The 14,230-nt window shown below is 48.1% G+C and overlaps 1 protein-coding gene across 1 annotated transcript in view; it reads right to left on the bottom strand.

The window, feature by feature from the left end:
- Positions 1 to 2,282: 2,282 nt before the first annotated feature.
- Positions 2,283 to 14,230, bottom strand: part of Usp22 (ubiquitin specific peptidase 22) — a 24,875-nt gene continuing 12,927 nt past the window's right edge. The window contains exons 5-13 of the mRNA XM_005349923.3: positions 13,738 to 13,907; positions 12,163 to 12,310; positions 11,416 to 11,521; positions 10,047 to 10,205; positions 8,808 to 8,934; positions 7,593 to 7,684; positions 6,154 to 6,216; positions 5,498 to 5,647; positions 2,283 to 4,827 (exon numbers count right to left, since the gene is read on the bottom strand). Coding sequence (XP_005349980.1) covers positions 4,785 to 4,827; positions 5,498 to 5,647; positions 6,154 to 6,216; positions 7,593 to 7,684; positions 8,808 to 8,934; positions 10,047 to 10,205; positions 11,416 to 11,521; positions 12,163 to 12,310; positions 13,738 to 13,907 — 1,058 coding nt within the window. The 3' untranslated portion in view covers positions 2,283 to 4,784. The remainder of the gene's footprint in view (positions 4,828 to 5,497; positions 5,648 to 6,153; positions 6,217 to 7,592; positions 7,685 to 8,807; positions 8,935 to 10,046; positions 10,206 to 11,415; positions 11,522 to 12,162; positions 12,311 to 13,737; positions 13,908 to 14,230) is intronic.

Below are 14,230 nucleotides of genomic sequence, written 5' to 3'. Positions count from 1 at the left end.
ACACACCTGAGGCTGCACACACCTGAGGCTGCACACACCTGAGGCTGCACACACCTGAGGCTGCACACACCTGAGGATGCACATGTCTGAAGGTGCACATGCAAGGTTTGTCTTTGGTTTCTCCTTGCCATTCTACACTTTGCCTTCTCTCTCTCTCCACTCTCTCTGTTTATTCTCCCTTTTAGATCTCATGTTATGATCCACCTAATGGCTTCATTTTGACTCCTCTGTCAAAACTCCAAATAAGGCCACATTCAAAGCACTAAGGGTTGGGATTTCAACATAATGAGTTTGGGGGGACAAATTCAACCCACAACGGAGACCCTGTGAGACCACTGCTTTATCTTTGTTGACAAATTGGCATCTAACAAGTTTTTGTCTGAGGCGTGTCTCACCAAGTACTGAGCCAACCTGGCATCAATAGCACACCCACCATGATCAATTTCCTACAACAGGGTTGCTGGGAAGCCCCTGGTCCCTGCTACAGTCATGTGCTGACTGTGCGCTGAGGAACACACAGCACATGCTCAGAGACAGACGCCAGTGCTCAGCTTGTCTGGGAGATGAACCTATTTCTAGTCTTTAAGATCTGTGGTTTTAAAATTCTGCTCATCCAAACCCAAGAGGCTGTGAGTGCAAAATGTTTCTGGGACTGAGGGCGAGAGGTGCCAGGACACAGGGTGCTGAGAGCTCAGTCTCAGCCTCAGTTGAAGACAATCTTGAGAGTGTTTGGCCCACTTTTCAGTGGATCCTGTAATTTTATTCCTTCTCTTTGTAAAGAAAGGGCTCTTTTGCCAACTTTGTTTTGTTGGGTCAGCCTGAAGAATATAGCCTGATTCCACTTGCATGGTCCCTTACAATCTTTTTTATTAGTATATATTAACTGAATAAAACTGGTTTTGCTGCAGCTTTTACAAGCCTGTATACCATGTGCTTTGGTAGTCTCCCCAACCCCACAACCCTCTCATCTCCTTCTACTGGTCTTTTCTCTGCATAAATCAGTACCCACCTCATTTCATGTCTTTAAAAAAATGTCTAGATTCTGTAAATGTGAGAAAACCTGGTGTGTTTTTCTTAACCATATTCTCTTCAACACGATTTCTCATTGCAGCCATTTTCTTGAAGATGATAAAGTTTTATAAAAGGTGATAAAATTTTATTCTTAATTTACAACCTCTTCATTTCTCGTTTTGGAACTTGTCCTGGAACTTACTTTGCAGACTAGGCTGGTCTCGAACTCACAGAGATCCGCCTGTCTCCCGAGTGCTGGGATTAAAGGTGTGTACCACCTCCGCCTGGCTTCATTTCTCGATTTTCTTATCTGGATTTCTGGACCAGCCTCCCTCAGCCTCTTTGATGATATCTTTCTCCCCATTGTGGATGAGGGTTCCTGCAAAGGAGCAGGTGTGCCAGACAGGGGTGTACACCATGCGGTCTTCCTGTGGTTGCACCACAGGGCAGAAAGGGTCAGAGAACAGAGCCAAGGAAGCACACCCTGCCCCTAACCAACTCAGGACTTGGAATCCAACCAATCTATGTGCTTTTTCCAAGTTCAGGACTTGAGGTCCTACCAATCCCCACCCAGTGCCTGTTCAGTTGGGAGCTGCCTTTTTTCACCCTGGCAGAAGCAGCCACCCTCCTGAATTCCTCCCTCCCAGTAATTTCTCGAGTGAGGTTTGTTATGCCGTGTGGCTGTGCTCCTGGCTCCCAACTTCATTAAACAGAGATGCTTCAACAACCTCACTGGGAAAAGCCTCCCCTGCTGGAGCAGTCCTTACATTTACATTAGGGAAACCTTTCCTGGAGCAAGGGCCTGTGATACTCTGCGGGGGAGCAGTCCCTGTACCACTTGTGATGGGCTACCTTTCCCTTCAGGGCCGTAGGTTTCCCTGGCTTCCTACAGCCCAGGTGAGCTCTGACCACCTGAAGCTGGGATGGGGAAGAGGCATCAGCACCCACCACACACCTCTGCTGGGGAGTGTTCCTGTCTCACTAATCCTCCTGCCCACAGAAGGAGCAGTGTTTGTTTTGTGTTTTGAGCCAGGGTCTCGCTGTGTAACTCTGGCTAACCTGGAACTCACTATGCAGACCAGGCAGAGATCTGTCTGCCTCTGCCTCTCAAGTGCAGGGATTAAAGTGTGGCCCTGTGCCTGGCAGGTAGGAGGGTTAAGCAGGTGATTCATTACAGAACAGGTGGAGCGCATGATATCTCTACCCACAGGAAACCCATGGCTGCTACCCACCCTGTGGCTGCCTGTGTTAGGAACAGGGTCAGCAGTCAGTTTCAGAAGAAAATGCAGCTTTATTAGGATATAGGAAAGACTAAAGTCACCAGGGAGGAGACAGTCAAGCCCCTCAAAATGACAGGGGAGAAAGTGACAAATGTCTTGGTAATAAAATTTCTAACCACAATACAATCATTGGATTTTTTTCCCCTCACATTTTATTTCAAAGCTATAATAAATGAAACAAGCCACTGGTCAAAAAGAACAATGATTTTACACAAGGAAAAGCATACATACCAAGCCAAACACAAGAGCACTCAGGTTCACATGGTGTCGGTCGCTCAGGCCAGAGTCCAGCTTGAGGGGGGACTCCTGGGATGAAGAGAGGAACTGCAGATCCCACCCCACCTCCTGAATTGAAGCCATCTGAAGAGAGCTAGTTTGGTCTCCTGTGAGGCTGGTACCAGCGGTCATAGAAGAGGTCTGCTCACACTCTAGACTGGGGCTGGGTAAGGCAGTCCTGTGGTCGCACACACTTCCCAACCATCTGGGCACCTATACTGGATGGTCCTTGGATGGGAAACCCTTTTCCTGCCCTGCTATCCAAAGGGGTAACTGAAAGAACTTCCCAAGCCCACCGCTCCAATCTGCTCCTCAGCCGTCCACACATGCCTGAGACAACACGCTGAAGGTCCCAAGACACAGAGGTAGGGCCAGACAGGCGTGCGGCAGTCAAGGAGTTGGTTGGTCTCCTTGCCGCAGGCACTAAGCAAAGTGCTTAGAATGTTAAGCCCGTGGTAAAGAAGGGGAATACATTTGGATATAAAAGGTTAGAGTCACTCTGGCAGAAAACAGGTTTTGTCCTCAGGTAGAGACGGGCTGTGTGCTGTGGGGACAGAGGAAGCAGGCCTGGCCAGCACACCTGCTCATTTCCTCTGTCTCTGGATGCTCCATCCACCAGTGTCAAAGAGGCAGACCTTCAGGAAGAGGTTTGGGCTCTGGTTCCTCTAGGCCAACCACAGTGAAGTTTTTCCTATGGGGGTTCACAAACAGAATAGATTCCCCAAGGGTACCTCCACAGCTGAGTCCCACAAACACGGGTCCATGTCTGAGAATCTGGGTTCACCCATATTTCTCAAAAAGAGCTTCTTCAAAAACATGCTTCAAGTTTGTTCTTTGCTTTAAATGCAGAAATAGGAACACGGGTACACTGCACAGGAGGCTTTAGCTGCCCCTGACTTCTGGTGATCTTTACACTAACTGGACAGCGGCCACTTAGTTCTGCCACAGATACCTCATCCTGTCACAACTAGCTAAGGAGCTGGGCTGGAACCTGCCCTGCTTTTTTGTAGCCTGTCAGTAAATAAATGTCTTATTTTCAAATAGTTAAAAAAAAATTCTGTACACATGATAAGTATATGGAATTCAAATTTAAGGTGTGTAAATAAAGGACAATCGGAATAGAGCTGTACTTGCTATGCACGAATGATGCATAAGATACCTGCTGTAGACTACAGCTCAGAGCCTGGCGGCCCTGAAACCCCTGCAGTGACGTGCCGCAGGCCCCTAGGCAAGCACCACTGAAAAGGCAGTGCTATAAAGAGAAACACTAAGACCCTAGATTTTAACTTCTTAGAAATATTCAACCTAAGCCTTGTCCAAGACACATGCAAAATATCTTACAAGAAATTTCATGATTGACTCTGTCAGCAGAACTGGTCACCACTAAGCCTTTTCATTCTGGCCTTTACTGAAACTCCTCCACTAAACCACCCGGACAGGCAAAAGGACCAAAGACCAAGATAACAGAGACCCTGTTCCCCATGCCTGGCCACCAGCTGAGTGGGGAGGAGGAGGGTACAGGGTGAGGAAACAAGACATTCTGCTCTCAGGAAAGGTCACCAGCTTTCCATATAAACTTGATAATCATTCACTTCACTGCTATCACGTTTATGAAATTCACTAGCGTGGAAGAAGAGCAAGGGGTAGAGGTAAGACGCCTATTTCTAGAAAACAAAGGGAACATCTGGGCTGGTGTTTCCACATGCAGTTAGTTGATACAAAGTTATCTGTAGACCGGATGTTTTAAGCCTGTGGGTGGTCTTAACCTGGGCCCAGGGCTATTTTACAACTTTAGAAAGGACACACCCTTGCCCTTCATGCCACACAACACAGCAAGCACTCTGCCCTCCGGCATCACCTCTGCTACTCTACAGCTTTCATGGGCTCATTTTCAACAGCGCAGTGCTTTTTAAACCTGTGTGGGGTAACAGGGTGAAGCACCAGGCAGAGGCTGGTCTGCTCTGAGGACATCTGCCCTCAGCATACCACAAGGTTGAGAAGAGGTGGCCCCTTGGCTCCTGTCCACCAAGAGCACACTCCACTCAAGTCTTACAGCTCATGCCCACCCTAACATCTCCTGGTGCAGAGGGGCCATGTGTGAGGCACATCTGCACAGGAGGGATACCACGGTGTTCTGATGTGAGGAGACCAGGGATCATGTCGGGAAGATTGCCAACTTGCTCTCTCTTTCTCTTTTCCTGGCCAGCAAGGGAGGAGCTACTCATACTCCAGGAACTGCTTGTGGTAGAAGAGTAGGTACCTGAGGAGGCAAAGGAGAACGTGGGCTTAATCCTGACTTCCAAAGTAGCTACGCCAGTCAAGAACGGTTCACAAGCCTGACTTCTGAACGGATACTACAGCACCTCAAGTCTTCAAGACAGAGACACTACGGGCCTCCCATTACCCAGCCTGAACTGGTGACCTCCTACAGTCATTACCTCTCCTGTTCCCAGCGGGGCTACCCTCACGCAGAGTCCACGTCTCCTTCAAACCCAACCTCTGCCCAGTAAGTAGTACACTTTCTCCATGAGATCTTTCTGGAGGCTCCCAGGGCCTAGAGTTTCATACCCATCATCTCCATCTGTGGCAGGCAGTCTGTTTTGACCCTAGGGGCTGGGAATTCTAAGGACTCAAGGAAGTTCAGGGTGAATGTTGATACACCATGGGCAACAAAAGCAGCAGAGAAGGTGATGAGAACCGCTGCACAGCATGGGCAGGACAAATGCTGACCACAATGTTCTCTGATCTAGGGGACGCACAGACAGTAACTCTGTTCCACAACACTCCCACCCTGTAAACATGACCTAAAGTGACATCTGATCCAAGGAGCCACTGTCCACTGTGGCAGATTCAGTCCAGCCTGTGGCTCTGTTCAGACAAAAGGGATGGACAAGCAGCAGCACAGGTCCTCCACTCCACCCCACACGTACCCTTCACTGTCCAGCACATCCTTGATGCTGGCCTTGGTGATGATGGCATCATCACACTTGAACCACTGGTCTTTGTGCTGCCGTATGAAGCTGGTGTAGTGGCCGCTCTCCAAGGTCCCTTGATGGTTAACAACAGCAAACAGGGAGTACCTGGTGTGGAAGGAGAGAGCATCTCAATCATGGTCTGTTGAACAGCCTACAGCAGAGCTTGCCGGCTGCACAGCTGGGAGAGCCAGTTCTGCACCGCCCAGCTCTGGCCCAGCAAAGAGAACTCCTACAACTGCACTGAAGCCACAGTGGCAGTAACTGCTTTCCTTGTGCCACCCGTCTGTGCTACCAACAGCAAGAGGAATGGTACCAGAAGGAGCAAGTTCATTGTGCTGCGCTCCAAGGCAAACCCTCACACCAGAAGTCTCTTTTAAAAAAAAAGGGAGGGGGGTTGGGGATTTAGCTCAGTGGTAGAGCGCTTGCCTAGCAAGCGCAAGGCCCTGGGTTCGGTCCTCAGCTTCAGAAAAAAAAAAAAAAAAAAAAGGGAGGGGAGGAGTTGCTACAAGAAAGGAGTCTGTCCAGATGGGAGACTGTAAGGAGGGAAGGAAGGGTCAGCTATCTGAGAAATGCCCTCTCACCCAGCCCCCAGGCCCTGCAACCCCACGTACTTGTTGTCATTGTTGAGACTGTCCAGGGGCTGCTGGTACTGCCCATTCATCCGGCTCTCTTTGCTGTAAGGCAGCAATAAGACTTAATTACTAACCCACCAGAGGGACAGGCTCCAACAACAGGATTAACTGACGCCAAGACGTATACTTCATACATGCGAGTTTTCCTAGGCAGACTGCCCCACAGTGGTGAGAAATCCAGCTTGGGCTGGAGCTTGCTGACCTCCTACTGCTTCTGTGCAGCAACCCCTCACATCCCGTGGACCCTGAAGCCACTTTCTGCCTCTAGGGGTTCTGATCCTGGCTTTGTGATGTTTTGCTTGTAATACACCAAATAAAGAAAGAATTCCTTCCCAAGGCTGTAAGTTAGCCCCACACTACATTCTTGAAGAGCACAAGGGACATCAAGAAGTGTCTCACTAGCAGCTCGTTGGACAGAATGGGAGGAGGGGCTGTGCACGGAGTGCTAGGTTCCCAACTAATTTATTTATCTAATGCCAAAGTTAGCAGAAGACAGCAAGACCCGTGAGACCTTGGGATCGGCAACAATGTCACCCCATCCCTGGACATGTCAGCACCTCATTTTCCAAAGAGAATTCTCATGGTCTCTGACATCACTTCAGTCAGTGACCTGTGAACCCAGGAACACAGCCCAAAAGGAAGGACATCAATGACTAATAACGGGAAGCCTGCTGAAGACAGTACAGCGGGCTGAGGTGTGGCTTCTGAAAAAACCTGCGCCCTGACCCCCGAAACTGTGAGTGTGACCTATTTATAAAACCTGTGCAGATGTGACGACAGATGTTGAAACGAGGCTTTCTAGTCAAGCTCTACCCCTAACCACCAGTACCCAGGCCAACGGCTGAGACAGACTCCGGAAGGGCCTTGGGCCCAGGGCAGTAACAGCCAGAGAAGGACCCAGAAGCTCCAGGAGCGGATGACACCAGGGAATCCCGTCAGGACCCTTCTCACAAGTTTCCTATTTCTGGCTTCTATTACTCTGAGAATAAATTTCTACTGTTTTAAGCTACCACATTTAGAGATGCCAGCCAGAGACAGCAAACACATTAGCAAGCACTGTAGTTTTTTGAGGGTTAAATTTTATGTGGTCCATGATACACAGGATTTGATCTCAAAGAGGATCCACTGGTGTAATTGAACCCTGTCTATCTGTATTTCAAAATCTGTCTCCATCAACCAAAACATGTCATGTGGTCTGCCTGTGACTTTATCTTCTGCCAATTCTGAGAGTTGACAAGTGATCAATGAAGGATTCCCAGGAGGAGGCAACCAAGTAAGAACAGGATAAGTGCTGAGGCCGGGGTGAGAGGCGAGGCCTACACAGCTGTGACACAGCTGCTCTAAGACCTGGCACTGATCACCCATCAGACAACTCGCCTCCTCACCGGGACGCACACAGGGGCACCAGACTTTTCTACCTGGAGGCCATAAAGGGAGTCATGTCCAGTTCCAGGGGAAAAGACACGTATGTGGTGATCTTCCGCCGAAGTTTGGCTGAGTGTTCAAATCGCTGAAGAGATGAAGGGAGAAGGGAACAATGAGCAGAGAAAGCAACAGCTGGGCTGTCCAGACTGGAGGCTCCAGCAAAGGGCCCTTGGCCAGCTTCTATGTGACTCACTCATTTCCTGAAATAGTACTGCTCGGGTAGACACAGAATCAGGACCCTCCTGACTCAGCCTCCTGAATACTGGGATTACAGCTGCATACTACCAAGATCAGACTGATCTTTTACATTTTAAAGGGGTAATAAAATAAAGACAGGAAGCATAAATCATTCGTAGCCTTTAAAGACTCAAATACTAGTACTGACTGCTCTACCAAAGGACTTCAGTTTGAGTCTCAGCACCCACATGGCAGCTCATAGCAGTCTGTAACTCCAGTTCTAGAGGATCCAACACCCTCTTCTGGTTTCCGTGGGCACCAGGAATGCACATGGTACCCAGATAGACATGTAGGCACAACAGCCATACATGTAACAACAACAAAAAGACTCAATTTCCTACTACTTGGCTTTTCTCAAAGAGCCTGCTGGCCTCTGGCCCAGACCACAATGCTCAGGTCCTTGTTTTTTCGATCTTTTCTTCCCGCAGTTCTGGGGTGGAACTCAGAACATTGTTCATTTTAGGTAAGAGTTCTACCACTGACTCACACCCCTAGCCTGGGTCTTTTAGTAAAACAAAGTTAAAGAGGGCTCAGCAGTTATGAGACCTTGAGGACCTGAGTTCAAATCCCCACACCCACCTAAAATGCCAGCGGTTGGACATACGCACCTGTAACCCCAACACTGTGGGAGGCACAGACAGGAGGACCACTGGGCTTGCCAACCTCAAGCCTATCTCCAGGTTCAGTGAGAGACCCTGTCTCCACGCAGTGAGGTGGAGTATGACAGAGCAGGACACCTGGCACCCCCTCTGGCCTACGCACACAGAGACAGAAGTAGGAAAATCTAATCCCACTTCCTACAGGAGTTCCTTCCTGTCTTCACAAGGAGGTGCATACTCTGTCAGCAAGACACAGAAAGGTGCAGGAGGCAGTCTTACTTCCTGTTTCTTGGGACTGGACACACTGAGGGGCTCTAACCTGAGCTGGTGAGTTAGAGGCTGTGCTGCACGCTAGTTTTCTGGGAAACTCACTTTGAGATGGAAACAGGCCACAATGGGCAACTTCTTCATGGTGAGCTGCTTTGTGGACTCTTGGTAGCTATGGCAACCACTACACTTGATCTTGGCACTGCTTCCTAAGTGCTCCGGTCTGGTAAATCTAAAAGGCATTTAGAAAATAGGAGGAAGGTAGAAGACAGGGAGAAAGGGGGGAACAGGTTATTTTACCACCTGACATGCAGAGCAACAGTTAAAGGTGTTGTATTTCACAGCACAAAGAACTTTCCCTGCTTCTCTTAAGCTTATTCTATCTACCTACCCACCTATCTCTACCTATACACATACATATATTCTATCTATCTATCTATCTATCTATCTATCTATCTATCTATCTATCTATCTATCATCTATCTATCTGTTCTCTCTCTCTTACCTATACACACAAACATATTTTCGTGAGAGGTCTGGGGAAATGGTGGTTAATATTGTTGTTATTATACATTCCAGCAACTCAACCTGTCTCAGAACAATGGAGTATACATCCACACAAAGCTACAAATGAGGACAGCAGCAGTTCAGAAGACCCAAAGGGCTCAATAAACAAATGGTGTCATCACCCATGGCCCACCAGCTAGCAGTAGAATGGCAAGATCTACCCCATACACAATTCTCTGGGCTGCCAGAGATCAAGACAAAGTGGAAGAGTCACCTCACAGGTGATGTGTTATGAGATTCCACTCACAAACCTTAGAGAATTCTAGAGAAAGCCAGACCTGAACTGCTTAGGTGAGGCCCAAGAGGGCTGTGGGTGGGACGGATTGTGATGCTCTTGCCTACACCAGCTTCAGCAATCTTCTCTGTGTGTGGGTGGTGGTGGTGGGGGGGTTATGATGGAGCACTGGGTACCGAGATCACCATGTCACTTTATAGCAGCAGGATAATCTTCAATGTGCTAATATTCTCTCTCTCTGGTCATTTTTTTTTTTTCTGTTACTTTTTTTCTTTTTTAAAGAATTTATTTGATTGTGTACACAGTATTCAGCCTCCATGCATGCCTGCAGGCCAGAAGAGGGCACCAGATCTCATTACAGATGGTTGTGAGGCACCATGTGGTTGCTGGGAATTGAACTCAGGACCTCCAGAAGATCAGCCAGTGCTCTTAACCTCTGAGCCATTTCTCCAGACCTTTCTATTTCTTTTTAAAGACTGAATCAAGCAGTAAATGGAAGGAAGAAGTAGCATCCTGAACCAATACTGCAGAATGTGTCTCACCTTCGCAGACAGTCTGTGAGAGTGGTGGTGCCTGATGCATGGCTCTCCCCGTTAACCACACTGCCCTCACTCCCTGGGCTCAAGGGCCAGAATGGGGTGGAAGAACCGGGCAGGTCTAAACTGATGTCCCAGAAGGGGTCTATGGTGGTGGAGACCCCGCTGCAAGAAAAGATGAAAACACATGAGGGCACATGAGGACTGGTGAGAACTGTGGCCTGAGGCAGTCCCTAGATAGGCTAAACATGCTGCCTTCTCTGCCCACCTGTCCATCAGAAGCCTCAGGATATAATAGGAATGTCCACAGTAATGACTTCATTTGGGAAGTCTGGCAGAGTATAAAGTCCTGAGCTATAGGCAGAACCGTGGTTGCTGGGATCCAGCTTACAACACTTAGGAACTGCAGCCACACTGCTCAGAAACCAGGTGCTCTGCACAGACAAAGACACTGAGAAACCTCCATCCAGAGTGCACAGGCCACACTTGGCAGCCCCATAAACAATACTGCATCTAACAAGGCTAACTCCTGTTAGAAGACTTACATTACAATATTAAAAAGGGGAAACTCAGAATAAGAAAATGGGTTCAGCTATGGACCAAAATCCAAGGCTACCTCTTGCTAACAGAATGTAGTCATTATAGGTCAGGGTTAGAGGGATTTTACATTGATTAAAGACAAGGCTCAAAAGAGTTCTGCTCCTAGGAAACCATAGCAGCACCCTCAGATTCCTGCACCCTGGTCTTGAACCCTGAGAAGAGTACAGGTGGGCACTGGGGGATGGTATGGGGTGTGCCTGGGGGCACTTCTCCAGCCCCCGTCAAAGGATCCTTTCTGCTTCTGGAGGGGAAAGCACTCGGCAACTGCTGCACCTGGAAAGGACCCTGGCTTTATGTGAGCTAATGCAAAGAAGCCAATTCACATTAGGAGCAAGGACACCAATGATCTGCCATCTGAAGGGGCTACTTGCTTTGGATCTTAGTTTCGAAGACTTTAAGAAAAGCAGAGAGATATGTATGAAGCTGCCAAGGACACCCTGCTAATTGCGAGTTCAACAAAACTCTACAGGCCCCCAAGGGAAGAGCTCTCGGCCTGCAGACTGAGGCAATCTGTTGATTCCTCGTGTCTTCTCTACTGGAGGCATTTTTCGTCAAATGACCAAGCATAGCTGTTTAAGTAAGTATCCCTCACCTGACACTAGTGCAGGTGCTCCACTAAGAACACCACAGAGCTCAGGGAGCCTTCTCTAAGGTACTGAGCTTTAGGGTTGAAGTCCAGAGAAGACTTTCCCTTGCAGACGGGGAAATGCAATATAGCATAGCTACGGCAGATTAAAACACTCATGGTGACTGTCCAGCTGATGGGAACACTTACTGGCAGACTTGACATGTGACATCAGACTGGAGCCCACCCGTAAAGATTTGGTCGATGATACAATTGCAGTGGTTAGGGTTGTTGGCTTTCTTCCCATTGTCATCACCTGAGGACAGAGATGTGTGACTACCATTAGCAATGTCACCAAGACAGCACAAAGCAGTCAGTAAGTCCACATCCACCCAGCAAACAGGAGGACACCAGGAGGACCAACACTCTATGAGGTATGTGAAGGTATTTATTTCAACAAGAGATCTATCTGATGGCAGGGGTGGGGTGGGGTATGTCATTCTTCCTTTCTTTCTTTCCTGAGTCAGGGGAAGGTAGCTCTGGCTGGCCTTGAACTTGCACAGATCTGCCTGCCTCTGCCACCTGGGTGTTAGAATTACAGATGTGCCAGCATGCTCACCTGGGACCACTATTCTTGTACAGAGGTTCACACCTGTAATCCCAGTACTCAGGAGGCTGAGGCAAGAGGACCTGTGCTTTAGGCCAGTTTGAGCTACACAGTGAGATGCTGCCTCCGAAAAATATCCAAATTCAATTGATAATGACAAAACAAACTGTGAAGAACTCCTTAGAAGCGGCCATGCGATCTTTCTTAGTGGAAACAGAACCTAACTACACTGTCTATAAGACAGATCAAGCATTATCTACAGTTGCTGGGGGAGCAGCAGCCTTGCTCTGCTCCGTTTTTAAGGAAATCCCCACCTGCCCAGCCCAGCAGGGAGATGGTGGCAGGCCCACCTTTGCAGTGCCGGTGGAGGACGTCCAGGGCTGCAATGAGGAATTCATGTGCGTCCTGCTGTTCATAACCCGCCAGGTGCCGGGCGTGTGTCCACACCAGGTGCAGCAGCTTGTACGGAATGTGTGGGGAGCGGTGCCCCGAGTAAAACTGTTTAGAGAAGGAAAAGGGACAACTAGAACACCTGCCAGTCTTCATCTGGCAAACAATCCATGGCTGTAGACTGGGTAGGTGGCCTGCTCAGATAGACTTGCTTTTCTTTCTTTCGTCCAAGACAAGGTTTCTTTGTATAATAGCCCTGGCTGTCCTGGAACTTGCTCTGTAGACCAGACTGGCCTTGAACTCACAGAGATCTTCCTGCCTCTACCTCCCAAGTGCTGGGATTAAAAGCGTGTGCTACTACCACCCGACAATTGCTTGTTTTTCTTTTCACAATTATATTTTTTTTTTAAAAAAGATTTTAAATTATTTGTTTATATACTTTATGTATGAGGGTGTTTTACCTGTAAGTATATTTGCACACCAGAAGTGGGCATCTGATCCCATGAGACTACAGTTACAAATGGTCGTGAGCCACTGTATGGGTGCTAAGAATCGAATTCAGGACCTCTGGAAGAGCAGCCAGTGCTCTTACTGATGAGCCATTCCTCCAGCCCCACCAATTGTAATTTTATTTGGACTCACTAGATTCGAATCTCACTTTTTTCCACTTTACTTCTGCTGGTAAGCCTACACAATGAAGAGCAAAATCAAGTGATTCATTCTACACAATGTTCCTCACAAAGCACCCACCACCCCTTCTACCAGAGCGCACTTCCCAAACTCATCCCAGGACTTCTTCCACTAAGAAAGTGCTGAGATCAAGCCTGAACAAGGGGACATCACTTTGCTTAGGGATAGACATTGATAGGCACATCACAAGTTTTATCATGAGATCAAGGACAGCCTTAGTAAGCACTGGCTCTCTGTGCTGCCAGTCTGCAGAGCAGAGGCCTTTGAGCATACTTGGGAAGGGTTATCCACTGCCACTGAGAATGAAGCAGAAAAAGGGGCCGGCACACATCTTCAGCATGTCTTGAATGCAGGGATCAAACAACAGCTTTACAAATTTTTTTTAAATGATTTATTTATTTATATTTTATGTGCATTGGTGTTTTGCCTCATGTATATGTATGAAGGCATCAGATTCCCTGGAACCAGAGTTACAAACAGTTGTTAGCTGCAATATGGGTGCTGGGAATTGAACTGGGTCCTCTGGAAGAGCAGCCAGTACTCTTAATCATTGAGCTAACTGTCCAGCATCCAGACAACAGCATTTACATATGAAACTTCCAGGATTCCTGGAGATGAATGCCATCCTTAAGCTGACTGCCTACTTTGAAGGCTCTTCTCTTGGGTGAACAATGTGTCTCCAAAAAGCCAAACCAACAACCTATCTCTAGCAATCCCTTTGTAAAAAGCTATGCCTTCCACAGTACAGTCACATATTGAAAAATATTTAGGTATGGTTATCCTCAACTGTTTCACTTCCTTAGAAGCAGGGAAAGAGCCAGCTGTACAGCTGTGCCTGCACTCACCTCCTGGAAGAGAGAGGACATCTCACAGACCAGGCAGGAGCTGGGGCTCTGCATCTCACAGCGGTGCCTGTCTGACAGGAAGAAATCTCTCAGAAGTGGTGTGTGGGTCAGCGCCTGCACGATGCAATTCATGAAGCATGTGTTCCCCAGGTTGATCAGTCCACGCAGACCTGGGTGGGAGCCATCAAGAGCAGTGTTACCCGTGCGCTGAGTGCAGACCCAGGATGCCAGACCCCAGCCGAAGCTTCCTCTACACCCCATGGCCAGTCACTTTCTTCACTCATCGCGCAGCGTGACAAGAGCGGTAAAGTGTGAAAGTGCAGTGCTCTCTAATTTCTGTATGGACAGCAGAACGCTCTTCACCACTGCCCCTCCACTTTCTTCTTTATGTTTCCACAGTATTACCCAAATGTATTTACTATGAAAACAGGCACATCAGTCAGAAAAGAGCCTTTGTAACAAGTCAAAATGCTTTTCTTCTTTTTTTTTTTTT

This window comes from Microtus ochrogaster, chromosome 7, assembly GCF_000317375.1.
Source record: "Microtus ochrogaster isolate Prairie Vole_2 chromosome 7, MicOch1.0, whole genome shotgun sequence".
NCBI classification, from domain to species: domain Eukaryota; kingdom Metazoa; phylum Chordata; class Mammalia; order Rodentia; family Cricetidae; genus Microtus; species Microtus ochrogaster.
This window is presented reverse-complemented; position numbering and strand designations above follow the sequence as displayed.